Source organism: Vipera berus (assembly GCF_964194415.1).
Source record: "Vipera berus genome assembly, chromosome: 3".
NCBI classification, from domain to species: Eukaryota; Metazoa; Chordata; class Lepidosauria; order Squamata; family Viperidae; genus Vipera; species Vipera berus.
The window spans coordinates 83,869,140-83,894,328 of NC_138204.1; the positions used below are offsets into that span (position 1 = coordinate 83,869,140).

At 36.8% G+C, this 25,189-nt stretch overlaps 1 protein-coding gene across 1 annotated transcript in view; it reads right to left on the bottom strand.

Moving 5' to 3' along the window:
- Nucleotides 1–25,189, bottom strand: part of LOC308666615 (putative ATP-dependent DNA helicase HFM1) — a gene marked incomplete at both ends in the record, with an annotated part of 63,041 nt that overhangs the window by 32,373 nt on the left and 5,479 nt on the right. The window contains 12 exon segments of the mRNA XM_081325509.1: nucleotides 5,246–5,379; nucleotides 6,176–6,270; nucleotides 9,703–9,848; nucleotides 11,146–11,247; nucleotides 11,339–11,382; nucleotides 12,401–12,489; nucleotides 12,578–12,778; nucleotides 19,518–19,679; nucleotides 19,761–19,838; nucleotides 20,285–20,436; nucleotides 21,517–21,649; nucleotides 25,071–25,141. Of these exon segments, the coding sequence (XP_081181635.1) occupies nucleotides 5,246–5,379; nucleotides 6,176–6,270; nucleotides 9,703–9,848; nucleotides 11,146–11,247; nucleotides 11,339–11,382; nucleotides 12,401–12,489; nucleotides 12,578–12,778; nucleotides 19,518–19,679; nucleotides 19,761–19,838; nucleotides 20,285–20,436; nucleotides 21,517–21,649; nucleotides 25,071–25,141 (1,407 nt within the window).

Below are 25,189 nucleotides of genomic sequence, written 5' to 3' on the forward strand. Positions count from 1 at the left end.
AACATTTGTTCCATTATATTTGTGGCAACAAAATAGACCTTTATTTTTTTTAAAAAATATTTATTTTTGTGAATAATTTTGCAGTGACTACTACAAAGATTTTATATGTGCTTTCATCTCTCTATCTCGCTTTCTCTCTTTCTCTTTCTCTCACACATACACACATATATACAAAATCAGTGTGAAAACAGATGTAGTGAAAGGTGCTAAATGTCCTAACTGTTATCATTTAAGGGCATTTCAAGAAAGTAAGTATTTCATTTACCACTTTTTCTCTCCCCCCTTTCTTTCACAGTTCTAAAAAGCAGCTGTTCCACATACAGAGAGATCCTACTGTGCTGAACACTGCAGAATGCCTTATGCTGTGGTGATGACAGCAAGAAGGATCAGTGAAGAAACAGAAATTCTGCCTTTGGGGAAAATAGATCTGCATTCACTTGATATAAAATAGTTTATGAATTTTAATGTTCTCATTTGATCCTCTATAAAAACAAGCTTATTTAGCTGAAAACTTTAGAAAAATTATACAGTATTCAAGAAAGTGAATTCATCTTTTTCAAAAGCAGGCAACCTAATACTTACTGTAGGGAACAAAATACTATCTGTATCACATTCCAATATGCTACTAACATTTTAATATTCTGAAATATTGCAGAGAAACAGTTATCAGACTTTTACAAAAGAAATTGCAATATGAATCTGCAATAAGCCTGTTAAAAGTCTAAGTATCCTCAAGGCTATGCATGGAACAAGAAGAAATAGGAGCTTCAGCTACAATATCCCAGACTAATTTTCTGTTTCCAAGTTCTCCAATATAATTTTAACTTTCCGTTTTGACTGCTTAAATCCAAGCATGCCATTTATAAGCTTGATAAAAATTCGAATTTGTAATCTAGGACGATAACTTATCAAGTAGTTTACAGACTATGAAATAATTAGTAAGCAAAAGATACATCAAGATACAAAAGAGGTTCAGTATTCATAAAAGACCTTGCCAAATCTAACTGTTTTGAATTACGTACATACAGGGCTTTTTTTCTCATAGAACTCTCAGAACGGCGTTCCGGCACCTTTTTCTTTGAAAAAAAAAAAGCTCCCTCTGAAAGCCTATTGCAGGACTAGGCAATCTTGGCCCATTTTTATGACTCATGGACTTCAACTCCCAGAAATCCTGAGCCAGCCATGCTGAGGGGAAAGGGAGAGGTTTCCAAGCTGAGCCATGTTGGCTCAGGAATTCTAGGAGTTGAAGTCCTTGAGACATAAAAGAGCCTGCACTAGAGGAGGACATTAAAATTATTTACAGGGTTACTTCTTTAGGAACTAAACTTTTAGAATCTAAAACAGCTAATTCAAAAAAGCCAAAAGGAAAGAACCTCACATTTTTCATCTGCTTCTGTCTTTTGGAAGGTAAAATTAGATAACAAAATAATCTATTTCCTATGTTAACATCTCTGCAATGATGATTTCATAAAGGTAACAGGAAAGAAATGAGAAACATTTTTCTCAATGTAATATGTCTAATTTAGCTGATGCTAGAAAAAAATAGTATCTTTTGTACATACTCTTGAAAACTATTTTAAATCTAACCATCTATTACAACTAAACCACTTTAAATTAAACAATTCTTAAGAATGAAATATTCTTAGTCTGGACTTTACTTTTACTGTTTGGACTGTTGTGTGTTTTGAAAAATAGATTATTTAGAATCTAGTTATGTTGCACTTCAGTCTTTAAATAATTAACCTAGTATATACATAACAATATATGATGTTTTTCATGGTGAGCTTAACATCAATAACAACATTTATTAAAAAGGCTAAAATAATTTCTGGTGGTATTATCTGTACATTAAAATTTTGTTTAGTCACAATCTTTCACTTTTAACATTCTGGAAAAGCAGTGGTCATGTATCTTAGCAAAAGAAGTTACATATGTGCATAAGCGTAGTCAGTAGCATATGCCTTTTTTAAAATATCAAACATGCAAAGTCCAACAAAAAAAGTCCAAAATATTTGTATTACATCCAGAAATGCCAACTTTGCAACCAATATTTCTCATCCATAACTATGGCACCCTAAGGATACCTGCATACATGCAAATGCTTCTCTGGGATCAGGAACGCAGCAGGGATTGCTTTTTCCTTCCAGTAACAGATTGCTGGGAAATACCAAACATGGCCATAAGAATTCCAATGTTTGTTACAAATTTTTCTGGATGTGGTTGGAAAGAGGCCTAGAAATGCCAGCACAAATACATCACACTTGCTGAATGTGCACATGCAATTAATTACAATCTTCAATTATATGTGATATATCCAGAGCTTTTTTTCCCATAGAACGCTCAGAACGGCGTTCTGGCAGCTTTTTTTGCACACACACAAAAAAATCTTTTGCACAAGCTATGCTACTCCCTTATTGGCTTTCAAAAGCCTTTTGGCTTTCGAAAGCCAATAGAAATTGCTGCTGAGTGTGCCAAAAGACCAGGCCGGCAAACGTTGCACCGGCAAGTTGTCTGCAGCAAAGGTGAGTTGGCAGGAACTTTTCATCCCTCCCTGCTGCCCAACTACACCATCTCAACTAGGTAAGTAAGAGAGGACAAGGAGTGGGAGGTGGATTCTGCGGAGTCCATGTGCACTCCTTCCTTGTGCTCACCCGTGTCAGCCAGGCTGGTGGCCTACCTGGTGCTGGACCTGTGCCACTGTCACCTCGCCCTGCATGCCTAAGTGGCCACCCTGCATCGCCTGGTCCGCACCGCCTCTGCTGCCCACCCCGTGCAGCCCCGCCATATAGAGCAGGCCCCGCTGCTCCCACAGCACCACCTGCGCCAGCTCCAGCCCCAGGGGGCAGCTTGCCACCAACAGCCCTCGCACCCATGACCGCAGCATCGCCACCCCCCTGCCACCCCACCTCCTGCGCTCGCCAAGATGACAGTTCCGGCACCTTTTTTTTTTAGAAAAAAAGCACTCCGTACATAGCTACAGATAAGGTAAGGAAAATGTATATAACTTGACTGGGCTTCAGTAATTTTTCCCAACACTTTTATTAAGTGTTGGAGGGATCTGTATTTTCATCTGTGTAACAAAATAATATGTTGCATCTATGTGTATGTATATGTATATAAGCAGTGCTTTTTTTCTTAAAAAAGAGGTGAAGAACTCTCATCTTGTTAATCTTTTATTTATATAATTTTATTTATATGTTTATTTGTATAATTAAAAAATTATATATTCAGTTCTTAATGCATTTTTCAGGCATTCACCAAATAAACTAGAATTTGTTGTGAGCATCTCCTTAAATACAAACAGCTCATAAGCCAGACCTACCTATATTAGCAAGCACATTATTGATGGCTTGTACATACCATTTTAAAGATATGATCACATTGAATGAGATGCTTCTATAACCTAAAATGCATGCTATTAATTCATCCCTGCCAAAATATTTTCATCAGACTTAGTTCATGATGAACTTAGAACACTAAGTTCTGTTTTATCAAATTAATCATGAAGACAGCATAGTAGGCTGCCATAGGGGTGAAAAATTGTGGGATAGCTCCCCCATGTTTATATACTGCAGGTGGGTATAGTAAAGATGGAATATATTTTTTGTCTACTTGGAAAATGATGTATTGCACTTTAATAAATGAGGAGACAACTTTTGCATATATAGTATGACATATATTGAGTTCCTTTTGGAAGGACTAGCAGTGGGAGATAATAGATATCTAATACAAGTGCACATGCTGCCTTCAACGTGTATGTGTTTAATTGATGGAGTCATGTTGCTGACAAGATAATGAATTGCAAAGAAATTGTTATTAATACATAAGTTAAACATTTTGTTTCTATTTCTTTACAACTGCTGATAAAAAATGGCCTGACTATGTTCAAATTATACACAAAAGAGAACAGGCTTAGGTGAGAGGGAAAGTGTTACAATTCAGTCTATTTATGAATATGAATGAATATGTCCATAATTGCCCAGTGTATTTTAACAATGATATAGAACTGTGCTATGAGGAGTTTACAATTTACATTTCTTATTCTTAATGACAGAAAGAAAATAGATTGAAAAAAGTAGATGCAAAAGTAACATTAAATAAATATGATAAAATATAGTTGCATATCCTTAAGTAATTTATGAAAAAAATGCTTAAGATTACCACTTCAGATAGACGTACAAAATCTGCAAGAACCCAGATAACCACTAAAATAGTAGCCATGAGACACAGTTCCTGGCTGAGGGAGTAAAGGAGACTATCTTTTAGAAAGCTAATTTTCACTCTCAGTGGCCATTGAGGACCACTTCCTGAGCTTGGAGCTAAGTAGGGTCAAATCTAGTTAGTGCTTGAATGGCTGACTGTCAGGAAATCTCAGAGATGTAGGTTAGATTGGGGAGTTGGGGATGGGGACGTAAGGACATCATAAAGGAGACAATGCAAACCAGTTATATACTGTTGCAAAAATAAAGGCTACCCAGATGTCTCCATGAAATGAACAAAAGAGGACTTTAACTGAAGAAAAGTTTACCTTGCTAATCCTACATGGTTCTAAAATTAAGAAATGCAGGGATCTGGTGACAGACAGGCCCAGTGTCACACTTTAATGTACCTCCCCTCCCCGCCAGGCCCTCTTCCTTCACACCTGCTGCTAAGCTGCAGCTTGGGCAGCCTCGCGAGCCTCCTCTGAATTTTGCTAGCAGCTGACACCGCAGCAGCAGCTCCCTCTCCGGAAGGAGAACAAAGAAAGACCCTATTGGCTTTCAAAAGCCAATAGAGGGAATAGCACAGCTTCTGCAAAAGTTGAAAGAATCCTTAAAAAAAAGGTGCCGGAACGCCATTCTGAGCGTTCTATGAGAAAAAAAGACCTGTATGCATTGGAATGGACAGGGCAGGCTGTCCACTCTTTGCTCTTGGTCATATGATTAATAAGAACGACAGAGGGGAGTTTAGAATGGAGATGCTAAAAACTATCGCCCATCTCCCATAGGGATGCACTGGGGAACTTTTTTTTTCTGGAAATTTTTTCTCAGTTCCCAGCTTGCTCAAGAATGTTCAAGATGAACATAAGCAATAAGAGATTACATATTCTGATCATCTAGACTTGTACTGAAAAGGTAAATGCATAAGAAATATCTTTAATGTTTTCTATAAATTATTTCCCAACAGAAAACTGTTTTATCATAAGAAATTACCACATCACTTTTAAATTGTCTATTTCAATTCACAAATTTTAAGTGCCACCTACCATAATAAGCTGGATTTTTCAAAGCTCTGATATAGAGGAAAGTTGATCTCACCCATTCTAAAGCTATGTTCACATCTGTGATGGTGTGAAGCACTATTTCAGCATTTAAGTGCTCAATTAGATGTTTGTGCAAACTAATATAAAAAGAGAGAGAAAATGAAAAAATAAGATACAAATTAAATGCATAAAATAGAGAACTAGTGATTTGGAATTTAGTGCTGAATCCCTTAAATATAAACATTTAAAAGAATAATACATTTAATTAATATTAAATATTAAGATGTAAATAGTTGATTTCATTTCTTTATGGGAGAGCTTAAATACATTTTTATGTCATCCAAAGGAAAAACAACAAAACCTGGCAGCCTTCAGCATAGGCCTACTACAGTCTGATTTCTTCTAAGGATCTTGAATTCTCTAACTGAAATTTTCAGACTCAGAAGCAAAACTTATAATACCTCAAGTACACTGTACATTTTATTCAAATGATAGAAGCTTGAGACAGTAGTTCTAAATATGAAATCAAATATGAAACACTTTGCTGAAATACTTTAGTCAGAACCTGATCACCAATCTTCAAGGCATAACAATCCCAAAGCTCCTTCTAAGCTGCTTAAGAAAAAAAGAATATAAAGAATCATATGTATTTTCTTATTCCAATTCTCATATTACTACTATTATACTACAAATGGTTGCATATGAAGGATTGCAACATAAACTTGTTTCTCTTCTATTCAGATTATGACAGAAAATACTGTGTGGTCTATTTGCCTTATTGCTTACTCTTCTGGTTCATGCTTAAAATACTAAGATTTTCCAAACTTTTTTCCTCATAGGCCTATCTTCATGAACCTAGAGAAACATTTTTAGCAATAATCAAACAAATATGGACAGCATTTCTAGCTATATATTAAAAACAATTTTAGTTACCTGCTTTCTATTGTATCTGCACCATTTAACATATGAACATACTTGTCTCTTGTACTTAGCCTTGTCATGATAACTGCTGTTGCTGTTGTATCAAACTGTGGAAATATATATATATATATTCAATACACCTTCAAGTATAATAGGAAGTAAGTAAGCTGAGGTCTTTGGGATTTGTAATTCTAAAAGCTTCAGGAAAGAATTTTGTTATTATTATTATTAGTTAATTCAAGACATTATTTGCTATTGAAAATCACGACATGGCTGAGGGATTGTGGGACTCCGCCCCCAACACCTGATTTCGTCCTGCCAGGGGACCCTAAATGGGTTTAAAGTCGCCCTGGAGAGGCGACAAAGAAAGACACACACACCCCTGGTCAATCATGGAAATACAGTGGTCGATCTGTTTGATCCGGGGGAAGCCCTCCAAACTGACAGGAGAAAGGCTAGCTGCACCGTGGTGACTAGCCCAAGTTACTAGCAGCCGAAGTCCAAAAGCACTAACCAGAACAGCAGTGAACAGCGTGTTTGAAACTGGGTGAGAATACTGATCTTTTCTCTTCTCTCTTGCAACTGATTTCCTGGAAAAGATCCTCAAGAAGAAAAGTCCTCCAAAAGTGAGAAGGAAGGGGACTACAGTTCAACCCTTCCATAGTTGGAAACGGTTCTAATTTTTATGGCGAACGGAAACATATTGAAATGGAATTTAATATAAAGATATAGTCTGGACAAACCTGAAAATTGTGGAAATTGTTGAGATCTTCCCTTTGAAAGAGTATTGATGAAACTATAAGAAAATAATTTTCTGTTTTAAAAGTTGGAAAAAGAAGAGTTACTGATATCTACTGGTGGATTAGAGTATAAAATTATAGCTGCTTTGGCTCAGAAACTGGCAAGATGCCCAGAAACAGATAACAACCTGTCTCTTTGATCTGCAGTGACTCTTAACTAAACAAAGAACAGATGGGAACAGAGGAGAGAAAATACATTGGGCTATCTACTACAGAGTGAGAACTACAATTGTTATAAAAATTGCTGACCTTCTTGGATTATAAACACTTACTGAGCTGTGACTTTCATGCTCAAGAATTGTTTGCAGTGAAAGAAAAACCTTGACTTTTGGCTACTCTTCTAGGGGGGAAGCACCTGGATTGCTTTTAGGTGGTTGAACATTTTGGATTGCAAATTTTGGCTGATTGATAATTGTAGGACCCCTGAATAGAAGAACCATTATAAAATATTGCTTTTAGTGCTGGATTGACAATCAGAAACACATTGGACTATAAAGACCATACATAAAGATAAGAACTACACAAGACTTTGTTGTTTGGACTCTAGGGGGGAGATAAAATGGATGTTGCATACCTAACTAAAAGTGGTAAGGAACCACACCCAAGACTCTTGTGAAGCTCCCAATCTGGAATGCTAGAGACCTATAGGAGTAATATTTTTAAGACAAGACAAATATCTTCCAGGAGGCAATGCATGCTATGTTGCACCTAATTCAAATGACAATTGTTTCAAATCATGATGAGATTAAAAATAATTTAATGACATAAATGAGCACATTTTTAACCTAGGCTCACAACTAAAAAACTCTCATAAAATGACAACAAAGAGTGAACAAATAAATCAGACAATTGAACACAAATCAGAGGAAAGTGACCTAAAGATGAAGACTACAAATGAAGGGAATTACAACTCAGCACAGGCAAAGAAAAATCTGCAAGTTTCTGTTATAATATTGGAAATGGAAAAGGCATTCTATCTTTCAAGACTTCAAAATAAACCAGAGAATAAGAAAGAAGATCTGGTAAAATGGATTATAGAGACATCAGGAGGGAGACAAAAAATGAAAAGAGAAATTGAGGGAGAAGGAAAGTTGAAGCTCTTTAACAAATATAAATGGGTGAAACTCCCCCTCAAAGTATCTCACCTAATCTGTCTTCCGCATTCCTAACAACATTCATAAAAATACAGGAAGAATTCCCTGGCAAGCTGAACACACTGACTTGGAAAGGTATTGGGCAAAAGAAGAAGGCTAGAATTAGATTTAAGAGATCTGATGACTTGAATTATCAGATGGAGTACTATATGATTAAACACTTGTTTGAATATGGCTAAAAGAATAGATAAATTTTGGATATAAATGGGTTCTATAGTAAGAGGGATGTGATTTATAAGTAGTATAGTATTTTTTCTTTTTTTTATGATATGAGAAATGTAAAAATATTAGGATGGCTTATGTTGTCCGGACACTTAAATGTAATTAATTTTGAGAAAATTATAATTGACAAGAATGTTTTGGATATTGTGGGGAAATTAAGCTCAAATAAGAACTTTGAAAACAGGACTTATAGTGATTTAATAAAATAACTTTTTGAAAATACAATTGAAACATAAGCTGTTTGTAAAAAATATTATACACTGATGTTAATATTATTTTTATAAATATTACAAAAATATTTATATTTAACTTTGTATGTATCAAAAGTATTAAGAATTGTATTCACTCAATGTTGGTAAAAGGAAAATATTATTGGAAGAAGAAAAGATCAAAGAAATGTATCACTAGTTGTATGTTGACTATGGAATCATAGAAATTAACTTATTGATTGTTGTTAAATATATGAATCGAGACAACACGTTGTTTACCAAGCTCTAAAAACTATATACATATACATATACATATACATATACATATACATATACATATACATATACATATACATATACATATACAATATACATATACATATACATATACATATACATATACATATACATATATATATGAGTATGGGCTGAACACTGCTCTAATAATTTCTTCATAAACTCACAGAATGAACATTAAAAATAGCAAGTTTTGGATAATTTTAATATTATATTAGAAATAGAACTTATATAAAAATTACACAAAATGGTAAAGTTGCCAGCATTATACTTCATATGCATTTTTCTTGCAGCCTTGCTTATCAGTTGCAAAAGTTAAAATATAAAATTAGAGCATTCTAGCTAGTGCTAACAAGCAAGTTCTTTTTTTCCTATTGATGTTTTATAGGTTAATTCAGAAACATTTAACCTTCAATTTTAAACTCTAGTAACAACCATAATTTTTCTCAGCTATATTAATTTTTCAACAATAGCTCTAATGTGCTAATAAAAACTTTGAAAATAAGATGGTGAGACATTCATTTACAACATAATTAATATATCAAACGTGAGATATAATTTGGTGTAGTATTAAGGCACTAGGTTAGAAACAATGAGAGTTCTAATTTGGCCTTGGGTACAAAGCCTGCTGCATGACCTTAGGCCTGTCATACCCTCTCTGCCCTAGGAAGCAGGCAATGGCAAACCAATTCTGAAAGCTGGCCAAGAAGACATCAGGGATTAATGGAGGCAGTTGCTAAGAGTTAGCCATGACTCCAAGGCGCGCACGCACACACACACACACACACACCAAACATATCCAATGCTAAATTTTACTAATGTCATATAAAAGTTGCTTTAAGATAAATTAATCTTACTTGAGGTCTTCCTGCTCTCCCAATCATTTGCAAAATATCAGTTTCACTGTACTCTTGAAACATTCCTCCAGCATAATGCATTGTTGATTTTATAACTACCAGGTGTGCTGGTAAATTTACTCCCATGGCAAGTGTACTAGTAGTAACTGCAAAAATCAAATATTAAAATGTTACAAGAGATGAATTTTAAAAAACTGAATATTTTTATAATGTACTAGACTTTCTCCCTTTCAATACAATGAAGTGAGGAAAAAAAGTTTTAAACTTACACTTTCAATTCTCTATCATAACATTATATATTATATTTTGCTGACACAATCTCTATTATTTCAATCAAGTATACTCAAATACTGTGTCAAATTGTAGCAAGTTATTTCATTTTGCATATATCATATGCAGCAGTAGTGTAAGTACTATATATGGCACATATATCCAAAAGGCTGGGAAGTGGAGATATCTGTAGGTCCAATTAAAATTTTGAGATATTGATGTTTGCTGATCTTTGTTTCTTCTTCCAATGTTTTATTACCAAAGTAGCTAATATCATCAGTGCTCCGAACAAGGTACTAGAGTTTACACATATAAAATTTAACAAACACATTTGCTTGAGTCAAAAAACTGATAATGTTACTACTTTGGTAATGAAATATCTATAAGAAGTGAATTAGTGAAACTGAAATTCAGAAAATCTGCAACAAAATTAGAATTTGACTCCAAGCCCTCTTCTTCATGTCCATAACCATGATTACTTTTCCATGCTGTGCTGCCTTTGCATTTAGATAACTTTGAATAGCATTTTTTTAAAAAAAAATAATTATTCATTTACCACAGGCCCTCCCAGAAATCCAGAAACCAGAGTTTTCCAGAGTTATAATTAAAAATGACAGCACATAAATATAAAATAAAAGTGCAAAAAACAGAACATCTCATCATGATACTTAGTTTCAATATTATTAAGTGAAAAAGGGATAAATACCTATTCTAAGTCTTACTTTTGAAAGTTAATTTCAAGCCAAATTGCCCTTCTGTCCCCATACCACATTTATAAACTATCATAACAAATTCCATTTTTACATGTTAATGTTTTTTAAGATTATCCTAGTTTTAAAAAATAAACTCCAAGCTCAAACTATCCTACTTTAGATATATTATGTGGAAATCTAGTTTTCTGCAGAAAACTTTAATGCTGGGGAAAGTAGAAGGAAAGAGAAGATGACCAGCAGCAAGAAGGTTACAATAGCGAAGAGTGCATTTTTGGGAGAGCTGAAAGGAACAAATTGTCATGAAGAAATTCTATCCATGTGGTTGCTGAAAGTCAACACTGATGTGATAGCACATAATTAATCAATTAACTAATCAATCATTCAATAACAGGTTGACTGTTAACTTTTTAAAGAAATGAAGTATTAAAATTATTTTTATTCTGAAATGTCTTGTACTCACAAAGAACTGGTATATCTCCCATATTAAAAGCTGTTTCAATTATTTTTCTATCAGACATTTCTACTCCAGCATGATGATAAGCAACTCCACAAATTAAGAGATCTGCAAATGAAATTCAAACTTGAAATATTGTTGATTTGTTCCCCTTATACATAAATAATTATAGTTTCTCCAATTAGCATAACTTACATACCCCTGAGCTTGGCTTCTTTTATTAAATTTGCAGATCTTTGTAATCTTCAGGGAGAGAACAAGAAAATATGGCAGTTGCAATAAGTCATTAAATAAGTACAAAAAAAGTAATAGTTGTGTGTGTGTTTTTTGAAAGATCACTCTGTTTTATTTCATCATTCATCAGATTGGACAGGGATGAAAAACAGGAGAACCCCATTTCTCACCTGATAAAGCTAAAAGGTTTTCACCCATTTCATGACAGCAATAAATAAACTCTTTTAGTTCAGAAAATTTCCATTTTTAAAAAACTGTTCTCATTAAAAATTATTCTCATACCAGCACTTGTCTTCCTTCTTCAATGAATGCATACTTTCTCTCCAGGCTTGGAGATCTGGCTGTGCAACAGAACCTATGCAATTGTTTTGTTGAATGTTGTTGGCTTTAATATACCTTGGTTTTGAATTGTGTTATATAAATTTTACATGGTTTTATATTATTTTATATTTTTATACTGTATTATTTTTTGTTTTGGTTTTAATTGTAAGCTACACAAAATCATATATTTGAGATGGGCAACTATAACATTGAAATAACAAATAAATATTTTTACTGTACTCATACAGAGAAAGATCTATATGTATGCAATTAAAGCAGTAAAATTATTGCTTCAAAAAATCAACTGCAAATCAATGAAGTATATTTTTAAGGAAATTTTAAGACTGGTATGTACAGACTGAAAAAACAACAAAAATATTCAGCACTAATGCTCTGTTTATGTATCTGCTACATAACTGCAGAGGGCAGAGAGATTTACTTTAGATGTTCCAAAAGCAATTACTTTACAAAAGGATGACTTTAACTATATCATAAGTAAGTGGTCCGATGCTATTAATTTGCATTCCCTGAAATAGTCCTATGGAAAACATTCTTAGCAAAATCACTTCATTATCTAATCACCACATGCTATTGTGGGGGTAGTGATGATATAGCAGTCCATTATAAATTGATGAGAAACACAGATTTTGCTACATATAGACTCTGCATATGTTGTAACTAGGAGAAAGCCTGTATTACAAGGTACCTTTGTTTTTGTTCTATAGTCATAATAAATTTAGCATCTTTTGCTAGTACAGAAGCAGCTTGCTGAACTCCTTTCCTTGTGGCACAGAACTGTAAATAAGAAAATCCATTGTTTATAATAATTCTGAAATGTACACTAGAACATGACAACTGTTAAGGGGGAAATTGTGATGCATACCACAAGTGTTGGCTTTTGTTCAGAATACGTTTGAATAACACTAGCTACTTTATAGTTAAGTGTTAAGTCAAATTTGAATGCAGTTTGATTGCTACTGCAGGGAAATCCAAGCACAACTTTGTGAAGCTTCACTGGACGGTGTCTTTCATCTATTTTCAGGCATACAGCAGGCCTCTTGCCATCTGAAAGCCATTCTGCAATCTTTAAAGGAAAAGAAAACATGTTAGGATTGAAATGGGGAAAAGATGCCTTGGGCTGCAGTCCTGAAAGTACTTGCTCAAGAGGAGCTATACTTTAATCATGAAAGCTCCACTGGCAGAAATATTTTTAGATTTACTGTACTGGGTATTCAGTGTGTTTATTTGTGTCATGAATACAAAGTACTGTTCCAGAATTTTTACCAAGATTTACCAGCTAATGAAGGGACGCGGTGGCTCAGTGGGTTAGGACGCTGAGCTTGTCGATCAGAAGGTCAGCAGTTTGGCGGGTCGAATCACGAGTGCCGCGTAACAGAGTGAGCGCCTGTTACTCGTCCCAGCTTCTGCCAACCTAGCAGTTCGAAAGCACGTAAAAATGCAAGTAGAAAAATAGGGACCAATACGGTGGGAAGGTAGCAGCGTTCGGTGCGCCTTTGGCGTCTAGTCATGCTGGCCACATGACCACGGAGACGTCCTTGGACAAGCGCTGGCTCTTCGGCTTTGAAACGGAGATGAGCACTGGCCCCTAGAGTTGGAAACAACTAGCATGCATGTGCGGGGGAACCTTTACCTTTACCTTTTACCAGCTAATACTGCTAAATACTGCCTACATGTCACTCTTTCTACTAGAGTGCTTCCTACTTTATATGAAGATGGGTGAGTGGAGAATGTTATTCATATGCAAGATATTAGATGTTTTGTATAATATTCAATCACTGCATCTCTGGCATAACAGTCAGAAAAACTGAGTAGAAACTGCAGTAAATGTAAATATTGAGAAAATAGAACAATACAATTTCAAAGTCACTTGCACTGATTTATTGGCTGTTCCACGCACAACAGGAATCAGAAATGAGCATTATGAATGTAGTAATTGAGTGATCCCTTATTCACTCAAGTTGTTGTTGTTAGCTGCGAAGTCGTGTCCGACCCATCGCGACCCTATGGACAACATTCCTCCAGGCCTTCCTGTCCTCTACCATCTTCTGGAGTCCATTTAAGCTCGCGCCTACTGCTTCAGTGACTCCATCCAGCCACCTCATTCTCTGTCGTCCCCTTCTTCTATTGCCCTCGATCTTTCCCAGCATTAGGCTCTTCTCCAGTGAGTCCTTCCTTCTCATTAGGTGGCCAAAGTATTTGAGTTTTAGCTTCAGGATCTGGCCTTCTAAAGAGCAGTCAGGATTGATCTCCTCTAAGACTGACCGGTTTGATCGCCTTGCAGTCCAAGGGACTCGCAGGAGTCTTCTCCAGCACCAGAGTTCAAAGGCCTCAATTCTTTTGCGCTCAGCCTTTCTTATGGTCCAACTTTCACTGCCATACATTGCAACTGGGAAGACCATAGCCTTGACTATACGCACTTTTGTTGACAGGGTGATGTCTCTGCTTTTTAGTGTGCTGTCTAGATTTGCCATGGTTTTCCTCCCCAGGAGCAAGCGTCTTTTAATTTCTTGGCTACAGTCCCCATCTGCAGTGATCTTGGAGCCCAGGAAAATAAAATCTGTCACTACCTCCATTTCTTCCCCATCTATTTGCCAAGAATTGAGAGGGCCAGATGCCATGATCTTGGTTTTCTTAATGTTAAGTTTCAACCCAAGTTTTGCACTCTCCTTCTTCACCTGCAACAAGAGGCTCTTTAGTTCTTCTTCACTTTCTGCCATTAGAGTGGTATCATCTGCATATCTTAGGTTGTTGATATTTCTTCCGGCAATCTTAATTCCAACTTTTGATTCATCTAGCCCTGCCTTTCTCATGATGTGCTCTGCATATAAGTTAAATAGGCAGGGCGACAGTATACAGCCTTGCCGGACTCCTTTCCCAATTTTGAACCAATCAGTGGTTCCGTGTCCAGTTCTCACTGTTGCTTCTTGACCCGCATATAGGTTTCTCAAGAGACAAATAAGATGGTCTGGTACTCCCATCTCTTTAAGAACTTGCCACAGTTTGTTGTGATCCACACAATCAAAGGCTTTAGCATAGTCAATGAAGCAGAAGTAGATGTTTTTCTGGAACTCCCTAGCTTTCTCCATGATCCAGCGTATGTTGGCAATTTGATCTCTAGTTCCTCTGCCTCTTCGAAATCCTGCCTGTACTTCTGGTAGTTCTCGATCCACATACTGCTGAAGTCTAGCTTGTAGGATTTTAAGCATGACTTTACTAGCATGAGAAATGAGTGCAATGGTGCGATAGTTTGAACATTCTTTGGCACTGCCTTTCTTTGGAATTGGAATGTAAACTGATCTTTTCCAATCCTGTGGCCACTGTTGAGTTTTCCAAATTTGCTGGTAAATTGAGTGTAGCACTTTTACTGCATTGTCTTTTAAGATTTTGAATAGCTCAGCTGGAATACTGTCACTTCCACTAGCTTTGTTGTTGCTCAGTTTTTCTAAGGCCCACTTCACTTCACATTCTAGGATGTCTGGCTCGAGGTCAGTGACCACCTCATTGTGATTATCAGGGACGTTAAGCTCATTCTTGTATAGTTCTTCTGTGTAATTTTGCCACCTCTTCTTAATCTCTTCTGCCTCTGTTAGGTCCCTGCCATTTTGGTCCTTTATCATGCCCATTTTTGCATTAAACGTGCCCTTCATTTCTCCAATTTTCTTGAAAAGATCTCTGGTCCTCCCTATTCTATTGTTTTCTTCTATTTCTTTGCACTGTTCATTTAAGAAGGCATTCTTATCTCTTCTAGCTATTCTCTGGAATTCTGCATTCAATTGGGCGTATCTTTCTTTTTCTCCCTTGCCTTTCGCTTCCCTCCTTTCCTCAGCTATTTGCAAAGCTTCCTCAGACAGCCATTTTGCTTTCTTGCATTTCTTTTTCTTTGGGATGGTTTTGGTTGCTACCTCTTGTACAATGTCGCGAACCTCTGTCCATAGTTCTTCAGGCACTCTGTCTATCAGATCTAATTCCTTAAATCTATTTGTCACCTCTACTGTATATTCAACAGGGATATGATTTAATTCATACCTGAGTGGCCTAGTGCTTTTCCCTACTTTCTTCAGTTTAAGCCTAAACTTTGCAACGAGAAGCTCATGGTCTGAGCCACAGTCAGCTCCTGGTCTTGTTTTTACTGACTGTATAGAGCTTCTCCATCTTTGGCTGCAGAGCATATAGTCAATCTGATTTCTGTGTTGACCATCTGGTGATGTCCATGTGTAGAGCCGTCTCTTGGGTTGTTGGAAAAGAGTGTTTGCTATGACCATCGCATTCTCTTGACAGAATTCTATCAGCCTGTGCCCTGCTTCATTTTCCACTCCAAGGCCAAACTTGCCTGTTATTCCAGTTATCTTTTGGCTTCCTACTTTAGCATTCCAATCCCCCATGATGATAAGAACATCATTTTTTGGTGTTAGTTCTATAAGGTGCTGTAGTGCTTCATAGAACTGGTCAATTTCATCCTCTTCAGCACTGGTGGTTGGGGCATAGACTTGGACTACTGTGATATTGAATGGTTTGCCTTGGATTCGAACTGAGATCATTCTGTCATTTTGAGGATTGTATCCCAGTATTGCTTTTCCTACTCTTTTATTGACTATGAAGGCTACTCCATTTCTTCTGAAGGATTCTTGCCTGCCGTAGTATACCTGATGGTCATCTGAATTAAATTCACCCATTCCTGTCCATTTTAGTTCGCTGATACCTAAGATGTCAATGTTCAGTCTTGTCATCTCTTGTTTGACCACGTCCAGCTTTCCTTGATTCATGGATCTTACATTCCAGGTTCCTATGGAGAAAAAATCTTTACAGCATTGGACTTTCCTTTCACCACCAGACACATCCACAGCTGAGCGTCCTTTCAGCTTTGGCCCAGTCGCTTCATTCTTTCTGGCACTACTAGTACTAGCCCTCTGCTCTTCCCCAGTAGCATATTGGACGCCTTCCGACCTGAGGGGCTCATCTTCCAGCGTCATATCGTTTTGCCTTTTGGTACTGTCCATAGGGTTTTCATGGCAAAGATACTGGAGTGGGTTGCCATTTCCTTCTCCAGTGGATCACGTTTTGTCAGAACTCTCTGCTATGACCTGTCCGTCTTGGGTGGCCCTGCACGGCATAGCTCATAGCTTCATTGAATTACGCAAGCCCCTTCGCCACGACAAGGCAGTAATCCATGAAGGGGTTCACTCAAGTAGGACATAGCAAACAGTTCCTTCCTCCACATTCAACTAAATAGCCAGTACACATATCCTAGATGTCCGAGCAAACAGGCTGGAGAATCCATAACTATAAATGCAAGCATGTATAAATGCAAGTTGGGATAACTTCTCTTTTTTTTAGCTATAGAGGACAAATACTATGCTGTTTCTGGTATTCTGGCCTTTGGCGGGTAGTAATAATACTGACTGAACTTTCCTGAGGAAAACCAGGAGGAAATTACACATTGTTTCCCCTTTTGTTTTTTAAAAAAATCTATCTTGAGACAAATAACAGGGAGGTAGCTAGACGTAACAAGAAGCAGATCAGTCAGAAAGGACCAAGGGAAAGAAAACATAGAAGAAACTTTTCTGATTGCGGGTAGTAATAATACTGACTGAACTTTCCTGAGGAAAACCAGGAGGAAATTACACATTGTTTCCCCTTTTGTTTTTTAAAAAAATCTATCTTGAGACAAATAACAGGGAGGTAGCTAGACGTAACAAGAAGCAGATCAGTCAGAAAGGACCAAGGGAAAGAAAACATAGAAGAAACTTTTCTGATTGCAGAAAAATGTAAGGAAAATGGAGACTGGAAAAATAACCACATGGGTTTGATAGGCTAGTTTCTAGGAGAAACGCACAACCAAGAGATGCTCAAGCAGGAGGGGTTGTGATAAGAGCAAAGATAACCATTTCTGACACTGGAAGTGAGGAAGGGCGATACATCTGAGCCAAGAAAAACTTTTGGAAACATAAAAGCACTGTTTGCAGGAACAATAAAAGTTTCTACCAGTGGTGGGATTCAGCCAGTTTGCACCACTTTGGCAGAACTGGTAGCCCAGAATGGACTTCCGGAAGCGGCATCCACACAGAGAACTGGTTGTTCACATATCTGAATCCCACCACTGGTTTCTACCTGATCAGAGTGGGACCCATGGTAAAAGCAGGCCAAAATATTTTGGTGTTGGAGGTAAGATAAAGCACTGAGGCATAAACCAAAAATCTGTAGAGAGCCAACAGGAGCTAAGAAGTGTTTCTACAACTCTGACTGAAGGTTGCAAGCTATGAGAGTCAGGGATTACTTAGGACAAGCTAGCTAGATAAGCACAGTGAGAGAAATCACTAGGGTTAAATGATTAGGGTCAAATTTTGCTTTTAGATTCTTTTGTTTTGAAACATAGTAGTCTAATGCATTAGAGGATCAGGAGAGATATGACAGGGTCTGCATATCATATTTGAAGGGCTGTCACAGAAGAGAGAATGAACTTATTCTTTATTAATGGTTAAAACTACAATGAAACAGATTCAGACTAGACATCAAGAGGGACAAAACTGATTGAAGGAGCTTTTAATCAGGGGAACTCGCTGCAAGTGCAGTAGTTCACGGAATGGACAACAGATGAGGTGTCCCCTGGAAAATAGGTGATGCTCAAATTTATTTTATTTTATTTATTTTATTGAATTTATATATCGCCCTTTCCCGAAGGACTCAGGGCGGTTTACAGGGTACTTAAAACATTGATACAAAAATTAAAAACAATTAAAAAGATTAAATTTAATCCCTGAAAAAATATAAAAAACCCCAATTAAAACTCTCAGCCTGGGCCGGAAAGCTCAAAGAGCCAGGTCTTCAGGTCCCGGCGAAATGAACGAAGGTTGGGGGCAGTCCTAAGCTCCACAGGCAGCTGGTTCCAAAGGGCAGGCGCACCCACAGAGAAGGCCCTCCCCCTGGGTGTTATCCGCCGGCAATCTTTTACCGGTGGCACCCTGAGAAGGCCCTCCCTGTGGGAGCGCACAGGAACTTGATGCCGGCAGCAGGTGTTCCCTCAGATATCCCGGACCCAAGCCATTTAGGGCTTTATAGGTCATCACCAGCACCTTGAATCTCACCCAGAGGGCAACCGGAAGCCAATGCAGCTCGCGGAGTAGAGGTGTTACATGGGAGTGGATTGCCCCAAAACAGGAGAAAGGTCAAGATATGAATTACCAAACTATATACTATTGGACAGAAAATCCTGCAAAAGTCATGCTGACTGAGGTTATACAGCTGGATAGAAAAAGTATTGCCTTTTTTGAACTTTGGTTTTGGAGAAAACTCTTGATCATATCATGGATAGCCAATAAAACAAACAAATGGTTCATGGAACAATCATCCAGAATTCTCACCAGATAAAAATGACACTGAAAATGTAACATATTGGACATATTATGGAACACTGACTTGTGGTAAAAAAAACAATTGAATATTTAGAGATGACAGTGTGAAATGGAAACCTTCACTGTGCTAAGCACATATATTACAAACATATGACCCACGATGCATTTTGGAATCCAGTCATTCGATTGCCAGTACTGTAACCCGTAATATATTCAACAAATATGAGAGAAGGACAGAGTTTGCCCATCAAGGATAGCTTTTTAAATTTAAAGTACTGTAACTGTCTTTTCTTTAAAACAATAAAGAAATCAGTTGATAAATGCTGATAAATATTTTTTTCTTTTTTGATGTTTGGTTTTGGATAGCAAGCAGTTGAACAGAGAAAAAAAATATTTTTGAAATATAAAGTACAGTATAAAGTATAAAAAGAAAAGTTAATTCATGTTTCTTACATCTTCTGCATTTGGAATCGTTGCAGAAACTGCCACAAATCTCATGGGAAATACTGAGCTAGGATTGTCAGAACTTTGCAAGAAAGAAGACTGAATAGTTTTCATCCGGCTGACCACAACTTCAAGAGTAGCACCCCGGCTCTCATCTTTTACAACGTGTACCTATGGAATTAAATACAATTGTATATAAAAACATATATTGCTTTCCATCACTATATTTTAAGCCATCTGTTACTACTTTACCTCATCAATGAGGATAAGTCTCACTAGCCGAACTAAAGAGTTATCTCTCCACTTTCTAGTCATGCTATCCCACTTTTCCTAAAGAATAGGGGAAAAAAATCATTGTAATACCATCTAAATCATCTGTTTTATAGGGTTAAAAATACTGTTGGTACTGTCAATCACTATTATTACTACACCTAGCAATGAGCTTTAGCGTTATAAATACTAACAATTATTTCAAAATGTCTTCTTTTCAAGCTAGCAGCAATTTAATATAAAAAAAGTACTGCAGATCAAATTCAAACAGAATTTCAGAGTAATGCTGCATTTTCACTTTTCAGATTTAATTATTGTGTAGCCGATGCTACTCTACGCAACAGCAAAGAAACCTCTCATGCATGCCATGTGACCAATTCACAGTGAAACCATAGATAAATCAACTGGAGACTGATCAGGCTTATTTCTAAACATAAAAATATAACTTGAATGGTACTGAATATTTCTAGTTAGCAAGCCAACATTAACTAATTTTTGAAACTTACTGGTGTGGTCAAAATAATGTGAGCATGCTGTATTTCAAATAAGTCATCCATTGCTGTATCTCCTGTTAACTCCTTACAGATGAGTCCAATGGGTCCAAATTTTTCTTTCCAGTCATCAAAGCGCTGACTGCAGAGAGCTTTAATTGGAGCCACTAAAAACAATACCAAGTGTTGTGAGAGAACAAGACATCCACAAAATAACTCCAGTACAATATCCCCAATACTTTTCCGCTTTTTTCCGCTCACAACTTCAAATTCAAAGTTAGGGCTACACTCTAATGATTTTTCATATACTATATATTCTACTTCTTTCACTGAACCTTAACTGTATACTCTTTAAAATATTAAACTTTTTTCTCAAGTTTATTTTAAAGAGCATACATTTTTATTTTAGTTTACACATTAATTTTGTAATGAATCAACATTTAAAAAGAGCAATTCTACATTACTGGGGAGATTGGCTGTGATGCTGTTATATCTCATGAATTTCTTTTTGCTAACTTGCCCATATTTTATTTATTTATTTATTTTATTTTATGAAACTTATATATTGCCATCAGTAAAGGGCAATTATTCTGATGGCAGTACAGAAAGTAACATATTGAAAAGGACCAGGCGACACCTTGCCGCTGCTGGATTCAAGCCCTATTCCTGGTGCCACTAGAAAGTACAAAAATATTTAGCAAATTTGGAGCTTCTGGATTTATTTTTCTTACTAGTGAAATAAATAAAATAAATGTTTTAATAGAAAAAGGCAACGAAAGCAAAGGATATCCTGCTCCCTGAGCAGAACTATTTTTGCCTCTCTGTGCACTGCCGAAAGAGTGTAGCCCAATCATTACATAGCACTGTCTGCTTAAAACAAGGGTTACCTTTCTCTGTGCAGGAAGAATTTCCAGTATAAAGTGACAGAAGCAAAGTTTAGACCAGCAGACTAAGCTTTGGAGGAAGATCTTCCTATATCTACAACTTTACCCATTGAATCATATCAGGAAAGGGCACAGCTAGGTTTCTAACTAGTGGCCTAAGAGGCCTTCCAGAACCAGACTTATGAAAAAATAAATCAAAACCACATTATGCATAACTATAAAACAAAATAAATTAATCATTATTAAAATATATAAACATAGTTTTGTTGCTGCCATAAGGCTGCATGCAATAACCAAAACAACAAGCAAAAACAAAATAGTTTTATGAGCAGTAATAATAATTGCAACAAATAGTATACTTACTATATACAATTTTAATATTTAACCAAGGTATTGGCACCTTGATTAATAATCTGGTAACTGCAAGCTCAAACATTACAGTTTTTCCAGAACCAGTTGGTGCGCAGATTACAAAATTTCTGTCTGTGTAAAGGAGCTACAAAACAGTAACAAATAGTAAAATATAGCACACCAGCCAACAACACCTATTTTGACTTTTAAAAAGCCACTTTTAAAAAAAACACGAGAAGCAAAGGAGCCTAAACTGGAATATATATATATATATTCTTTACATTTGCCACTGAACAATTGTGAATAATATATGGTATTTAAAATGATTATGTGGCATGGTCTGAAACAACATTGCTTACATAAAACCAGTTCTCAAGTCCCAGGAGGAAATAGTGCACATAGGAGAAAAATAGCATATGACATATCATATATGGACTAGCAAAATATATTAACATTTCAGCTACATTAGTAAAATACAATAAAATATAAATGTTCAAAAGATTTATGTTCAAAAGATTTATGTTCAAAAGATTTATGTTCAAATACCAATGTCTAGGCCAGGGGTAGGCAACCTCGGCTCTTTTATGACTCATGGACTTCAAGTTGAAGTCCATGAGTCATAAAAGAGCCAAGGTTGCCTACCCCTAGTCTAGGCTATCTAACCATTGAATCACACAATATCACTTATATTAAAAAAAAATAATCAGATACTGGACCGGTATATGCCCTCAGCTTATAACTGGTCACTATGTGATCTGCAGTTTGACCTGGGACCCTGCACTCACAATGAGGGGAGGATACGATTCCCCTTCTAGACAGAGAATGCTGGCAGATGCCATGTGAGGTGTAAATCCTACTCAGGATTGTCCATTCCTGATGTGGTAGTTCAAAGCCTGGCACTTTTTTTGGTGGGGTCATTTATATGTCTACCTATGTCTGGGCGTTCAGCGACCCATTTGGCTTTCCATTGGGAATCAGTGTTAAAATTGTTGGGCAGATGTTGTGCAAGTGCCATTGGGGGCTTCCTGGGTTTGAGCCTTCTGGCTGATAAATGTCTTTAATATTTAATTTGTCTTTACAAATATACAATAAAAATTGTCAATCATATACATCCCTATCAACATAGGAGTTTGAAATATTGTATTTTCCTGTATAAATTGCTTATACTGTGATCTTATAATATTTATCAAAAGATAAATCCCATAAAACTAAAAACTTCATTCCAAAATAAGAAGGTATAAGACTGTAGCTTTGGGCAATTATGACATTTGAAAAGATTTTGGAAAATATATCTTATAAATTTGCTCATTATACTCTTAAAAATATTTATTTCTTTACTGTAGCATAGGCCATAATCATAAGAAGAAAAGGAGGTCTGTTGGGATTTTAGCATGCTGCTATAAATCACAGTGGAGATATATTTTGACAGAAGATAACAAACTGCAAATCTCTGGAGCACAATATAGGGAGATGCTGCATTTCCATGGTGACAGGACACATGAATATGATAGGAGGCATTGGTCAAGCTGTTCCAGGTGAAGGTTGGCTATAAGGAAGTTTTGTAAGATGGTAGTGAAGCCAGAGCTACAGACAGTTCTGGAAAAAATGGATTTTCCAGACTCTTTTCAGACTGAGTTGGAAATCACATCAGTCACCCTGCTGAACCACCTTTATTGGATCTTGGAGAAAGTGCACCCCTAACTGTCTCCCCAATGCTATGTAATTATGTACATGAAATTGCCGTGTGAGATCATCCATTTGTTTGGAATGATGTGCCATCATCTGCAGATGATACTCAATTGTATCATTTTGCCGGGACCTGAAAACCTGGTTTTTTGATCTATCAGGCCTGGACTGAAGGGGTTTTAGCTTTTAATATTGTTTTAATTGTTGGGCTTAAGTAATTTAATCTATTTTAATTTATACTATTTTTATATTGTATTTTATGCTGCCCTGTAAACCGCCCTGAGTCCTTCGGGAATAGGGCGGTATAAAAATTTAATTAAATAAATAAATAAAATAAATAAATTGTATAACACTCCAGACCAGATTGGAGATGGGGTAAGGACCTGACCTGATGCCTGGAAGTTGTTAGAGCTTTGATGGGCTTTAACAACCTCAGATTAAATCCCTGCAACCTGAAGTTGTTGTTCGTTGCTGATAAATCTGACTTATTACTGGTTCCAACTGACTCAAAATAGGATTATCTTTAACATTAAGAAAACCAAGATCATGGCATTCGGCCCTCTCAATTCCTGGCAAATAGATGGGGAAGAAATGGAGGTAGTGACAGATTTTATTTTCCTGGGCTCCAAGATCACCGCAGATGGGGACTGCAGCTAAGAAATTAAAAGACGCTTGCTCCTTGGGAGGAAAGCCATGGCAAATCTAGACAGCACACTAAAAAGCAGAGATATCACCCTGTCAACAAAAGTGCGTATAGTCAAGGCTATGGTCTTCCCAATTGCAATGTATGGCAGTGAAAGTTGGACCATAAGAAAGGCTGAGCGCCAAAGAATTGAGGCCTTTGAACTCTGGTGCTGGAGAAGACTCCTGCGAGGCCCTTGGACTGCAAGGCGATCAAACCGGTCAGTCCTAGAGAAGATCAACCCTGACTGCTCTTTAGAAGGCCAGATCCTGAATTTGAAACTCAAATACTTTGACTACCTAATGAGAAGGAAGGACTCACTGGAGAAGAGCCTAATGCTGGGAAAGATTGAGGGCAAGAGAAGAAGGGGACGACAGAGAATGAGGTGGCTGGATGGAGTCACTGAAGCAGTAGGCGTGAGCCTAAATGGACTCCAGAAGATGGTAGAGGACAGGAAGGCCTGGAGGAACGGTGTCCATCGGGTTGCGATGGGTCGGACACGACTTCGCAGCTAACAACAACAAAAGAAACAGGTGTGTAACTGGAAATTACTCCTGAACTTGCAGTTCCTGATAAAGCAGTGAGCTGAGGCAATGGTCTGAAGCATTTTGTCCATGTTTGATAGATGTGTCATTTGAGAACCTTTCTGAATTATAAGGGCAGGATATCAATAATGCACTCTTTATGTGTTAATTTTGAAGATAAACCAGAAATTATAACAGATCTAAAATGTGACAACCCATCCCAACTCTGGACAATAGATTTAACGATATAATACCAATACTGTAGTCACCTCATTAGCTCCCCTTTTACTTGCAATTTTAAAAAGTCTTGTTGTCACCTTTAAAGTCCTACATACTTGATTCCTAGATTCTTATAGGAACATCTTTCCTGGTACGAAGGTCAGAGGACACTGAGGGTTCCCACCTAATGGGAAGTGATGTAAATGTAACCTGATAATGCTTCTCCTCAGTAAATGTCTTACACTGCATAAAACCTTGCTTCCTAAAATAAAGAATGACCTCCTGGTCTTGAAGAAGGTGCTTATGATCCTACTATTCTGCAGGACATTTGGGTGATGATGATGGAAGTCTACTTCTGGATATTTATTTATTGTCTTAAAGTTTTTGTTATAGTTACTTCCCAAGAATGTAAGAATTGTTTAATACCAGTGTTATTATAATTAGCTCATACTTACATCGTCCAAAGCCTTAGATTGAATATAATTAAAATAAGGGAATTCTTTGAAAATATTTCTAAATTGAGAGGCTTAAAACTCGTATTAAGGAAACACTTGAGTGAAGTACGGGTACAATT